The sequence below is a fragment of the Tarenaya hassleriana genome, unplaced genomic scaffold (assembly GCF_000463585.1).
Source record: "Tarenaya hassleriana unplaced genomic scaffold, ASM46358v1 Cleome130, whole genome shotgun sequence".
Lineage (NCBI taxonomy): Eukaryota > Viridiplantae > Streptophyta > Magnoliopsida > Brassicales > Cleomaceae > Tarenaya > Tarenaya hassleriana.
Genome location: NW_010963496.1, coordinates 160799 through 166020, shown reverse-complemented (window position 1 = coordinate 166020; position 5222 = coordinate 160799). Strand labels below are relative to the sequence as shown.

The 5222-nt window shown below is 33.3% G+C and overlaps 1 protein-coding gene across 1 annotated transcript in view; it reads right to left on the bottom strand.

Moving 5' to 3' along the window:
• The window catches only part of LOC104807899 (lipoxygenase 6, chloroplastic-like), a 26870-nt gene extending 21918 nt beyond the window's left edge, over positions 1 to 4952 (bottom strand). Inside the window, exons 1-2 of the mRNA XM_010533338.2 lie at positions 4493 to 4952; positions 3362 to 3407 (exon numbers count right to left, since the gene is read on the bottom strand). Of these exons, the coding sequence (XP_010531640.1) occupies positions 3362 to 3407; positions 4493 to 4886 (440 nt within the window). The 5' untranslated portion in view covers positions 4887 to 4952. The remainder of the gene's footprint in view (positions 1 to 3361; positions 3408 to 4492) is intronic.
• Positions 4953 to 5222: the final 270 nt, after the last annotated feature.

Sequence of the window (5222 nt, the reverse complement as noted above, 5' to 3'; positions counted from 1 at the left end):
TCTCCTCTGGTACCGTGACTGGTTCATTAATAATGCTTTCATTATGTGGGTTTTCGACATGCTGTTGTTGTACTCGAAAATCACGAGACGTTGATGTGAATTTCGGTACAAGAACAACAGAAGGGATATCCGGTGTGAAAACGTTATCCCGAATCTCTTCTATGTTCTAAGAAAGACTCTTTGAGAATTATATTGGTTTTAGTTGCTCATTATGATTTAGAGCTTCATCAAATGGATGTTAAAACCGCTTTTTTGAATGGTGATCTAGAGGAACAAGTATATATGGATCAGCCTGAAGGATTTATACCCACGGGAAAAGAAACTTTAGTGTGTAAGCTGAGAAAATCAATTTATGGACTAAAACAAGCTTCCCGACAATGGTATCTTAAATTTAATAATACCATTACATCTTATGGTTTCGTAGAAAATATCGTTGATCGATGTATCTACATGAATGGACACTGTCCAGTCTCATTATATTTTCCATAATACTCTCCACCTCTATCAGATCTCACAACTTTAACCTTTTTCTCTAACTGCCTCTCAACCTCATTGATGAACACTTCAAGTATGTTCACAGATTGAGATTTATCATGCAGAAGATAAGTATAACCATAACGTGAGTAATCATCGATAAAAGTAATAAAGTACCTTTCTCCACCCCACGTGGAAATATCAAAAGGACCACAAATATCAGTGTGAATTAATTCTAAAAGCTGAGTGCTTCTTGTGGCCGCTTTCTTTACAGTATGTTTTGTCTGCTTTCCTTTGATGCAGTCTATACATACTCCTAAGTCACTAAAATCCAAAGATGGTAAAATTTCATTCTTCACCAATCTTATTAACCTTTCTTTGGATATATGACCTAATCTTTGATGCCACAATAAAGCCGAACTTTCATTGTTAGGTGCACTACGTTTAACGCCCATAATATTTTCAACATTAAACAAGGATTCTGAAAACTTTCTATCAAGATTAAAGCGATAAAGACCATCCATTAAAATACCAGAACCGAAAATGTGTTCATGTTTATGTAATTGAAAAATACCAGAACCGAACTTAACAGAAAAACCCATCAAGTCTAATTTTCCAATAGAAACAAGATTTCTTGCACATTCAGGAACATAAAGACATCCTTCAAGAGCTATGTGAAAGCCGGTGTCTAAGACCAATATATAAGTCCCAATGCCTTCTATCCGTGCTTTCATCTTATTCCCCATGACCACATGCCGTTCAGGTCCTTTTATGGTTTGGATCATACTGAATCCCTGTTTAATATGAGAAACGTGAGTAGTAGCACCTGAATCTAACCACCAAGTATTATTAGGAACTTCAATAACATTCGATTCAAAGCAAACTAAAATATTATGTTTACCTTTACTTTCGAACCATTCCTTCCTTTTCTGACAATCTTTCTTAATGTGTCCAGTCTTTTTACAGAAAAAACACTTGACTTCTTTCCGGACTCGGCTCACATTATCTTTTGTTGGAGCCTTATCCTTCCTTTTGTCATTCTTTCCTGGTTTTCTTTTATTGCTGCCGGCATTAGTTTGAACTGTAAGATGGACAGAATGTTCTTTCACCTTCTTTAATCTCCCTTCCTCCTGTATGAGCATGGCCTTCAACTCCTGAAAGTTCCATTTTTCCTTGATGGTGTTATAATTCACCTGGAACTGGCCAAACTCAACAGGGAGAGAGTTAATGATGAACTGGACCAGAAATGTCTCATTAACATCCATTCCCATAGCTTTCAACTTTGCCGCCATATTAGACATGTTAGTCACATGATCATGGATAGGCTGAGACCAGTCAAACTTTTTCGTAGTTAGCTCACTCATGAGACTTCCTACAATCGACTTGTCAGCCAGATCCGACTGAGAATACTCTTTAATCTTTTGCAGAAATTCCTTTGCACTTTCAGTTTTAGGCATCGATGGCTTAACACTTTCTGCCATAGTGATCCTCATCAAGTTCAAACACAGCCTATTTGATCGCCCCCAGGATTCGAAGTTAATCCTGTCATTTTCTGAGCTTTCATCTGTTATGGCTGTTGGCTTTTCATTCAACAATGCATAATCCATATCATTGAAACCCAAATAAAATTGGATCTGTTCAGACCAGTCTGCATAGTTAAGCCCGTTGAACTTAACAATTCCATTGCCAGAAGCCATAAGGTTAAGTGAAGCTGAAATTTTATAAATATTTATCCATTAGTATTTCAAAAGTAACAATAATATGTACCAAAATTTACCTTTGGGCAATATTTCAATACATATATACAATTATTGATGCAAAATATGCTTTAATGGACATCATAATATTACCAGTTAAATAAGAATGCAATCTTTGGATATACATACTTATTAACCAAAATTATGTCCCTATAATATTATTAATCATATGCATTGATCCATCTTTGGATGATCTAATAGCAATATGATAAATAATTATAATTGTTCAATTATTTATTTTATGTCATACATTAGCATCCTTTTATTATGAACAATTAAAACATGCATATTTGGTTTGAATATTTATTTTAATTTAAACTAAGTCACTTTGGTGACTAACAAGTTTAAAATATAAAACAAATAAAAATATTTTTAACCTCCATATAACATGTATCCACATAGTTAATTTCATAAAGTATATAAACTATTATCCATACAAATTACTATATGGTATATTAATGCATAATATATATACTTATATGAAGATACAATAATAATAATAATACATATTGATATGTATTATAAAACATAGAAGTTATCAATATTAATATTTCACTATAAATACGAATATTCATATATACTAATTCATATATATATATATATACCCACTTTAATTTATATTACTATAATCTTTGATGACACATAAAAAAAATGTATCAATATATTACACACATTAAAATTTCGAAACTATAATCGATGAATTATGATAAAACAAAACACATGTTCTGATACCAAATGTAAAACATTTTATGTTGATGGTTTTCGATAACTTTATGAAAACTCACCAAAAATTGGATACGGTTTTTGCATAATTCACACAATTCGAAATTAATATACATATCGGATAAGAATTATACCTGAATCCATTTTGCAGCGGAATGACTTTGAAGAACAATTCGGTAAATCAGTTTTATTTGTTTTCTCTCCTTTCTCCCTAACTTTGATAGATTTTTGATGGATTAAAATATGAACCAAATGTCCACTATTTATAGGGTAAGGAGAGGGGAATAAACTTAAATACCCATAAACTTCAACACCATAATAAACTCATTTCCATCATTGTAGTCAAGATCATATTGAAGTTTAAAAACACAAAATTACATGGGTCATTAACATGTTATATTTCCAACAGTCCTCTCACTGGAGTTTCCAAACTCCTCCTGCCTGTCTTCGTCTCTGCAACATGAAAACAACAAGAAGAAGCATTTCTTCACTTACTCTTCATCATATAATTTCTTACATTTGCAATATCATTGCAACTATCTAAACCAAAGGGCTTGCCAGAGAAACCGACGGGAATAAGATTTTCATCACAACTTCGGATGTTGGATTTAATTAATTAATTAATTAATTAAACGAGGTAATCGTGAGTCGTGATTGACCTGATTTCTAGATTTTTGTGAAAAAATCTTATATCAATTAAAACTTGGATAATATTAAAGAAACTAATTAAAGAAAAATGAAAAAAACATCGAAATATATGATATTAGTGGTATTTAGTTTGGTAAAAGTCTAAAAGATACGGTGGTATGGAAGTGGGGGATACGCACGTAGATGAGTGGGAAAGTGAACCCAAAACCTCACATACAATATATATATATATATATATATATATATATATATTATACTAATTTTATTTCTACATAGTATTGAAGTGTTGCATCATTGAGCTATGAGGTACAAAATTAGTATATGATCTAAAAATTTAATAAAATCTATATCAAATATAAAATAAATAAAAAATTTCAATACGAACAACATTCAGAAGAAATAAAAAAACAAATATATACGACACTAAATAGAAAATTGATAAATATCATTTTTAGAGAAAAAAATCCAATCAAAAAGTAATATTTGCATCTAGTATAAGACATAATCAGATAAAGAAAAAAAAAAAGAAAATAGCATTAATGTAATTAAGAGCTTATGATTATAATATTGGATCTACTGATTATTAATTAATCAATGATCCATTTATCTTAGAGAGCAGTGCCCAACTTGTAGCTTCAGCAATCAATAATGATAATTAAATGCATTAGAAGTAGCTGTCATGATCTTGAGTAAGAAAATGCATGGAAATTCAAGAGAAAAGTCATAAAAAAAACCCAGAAACAAACAACGTCCTCTAAGCTCTCAATTTTTGTCTTTTTGTTGAAAACGTCAACTAAGTTTCTGAGCAGAAATTTCCCCGATTCGCTAAAAGCACAAACAGAAAGGGCTAATTTGAATTTCAAAGCAGTAAAGAGAGGGCGAAACCTAACCAGGATCGATTTCTTCGCTAACAAGCTGAAGCAAAATCCCTTGCCCGATCGCTTTCATCAAAAGCTCCAGCTGATGCTCCACCTTCTCCGTCAGCTTCTCCTTCATCTTCTTCCGTATCTTCACCACCGCAGTCACCGACTTCGATCCGCCATACGAAGGTCGCGGCAACTGATCTGGAGCTGAAATTGGAGATCCGCTGCTCTTCCCAGCCTCCTCGACGGCCTTTTCTTCGCGGCTGATCACTGCCCGGACCTGTCCGGAGCGAGGTAAGCGATGCCGCTCGAACCGCGGTCGGGCGAGGAACGAGCTCCTTTCTCCGGCGATGGAGAACGGCGGAGATCGCCCTAGCTTGACGCCGTGGAAGGTCGTCTTCACCGGAGAGACTGCGAACATTTTTTTTTGTTTTCTTCTCGGTTCTTCAGTATCGGAGTGTAGATATTTATATATATTATTACTTTATTAATAATGACATGGACGACGTGAGATGATGCCGGTGGACCTCGTGCAATTCATTTCCATTAGAAAATTTGAATTTATTGTTAAAAAATAAAAAGAAAATTAGTAGACTATTATTTTTTAACCATTGGGAACGCTCTTCGAACTTCGATAATTATTTGACCGTTGACTATCAAAATGACACGTGCTAAATGATCGTAACGAGAAATCTTTTCTCTGTCAAACAAGTTCATAATACTTCAATTTTAGAGAAAACATAATCAATGAACCTCT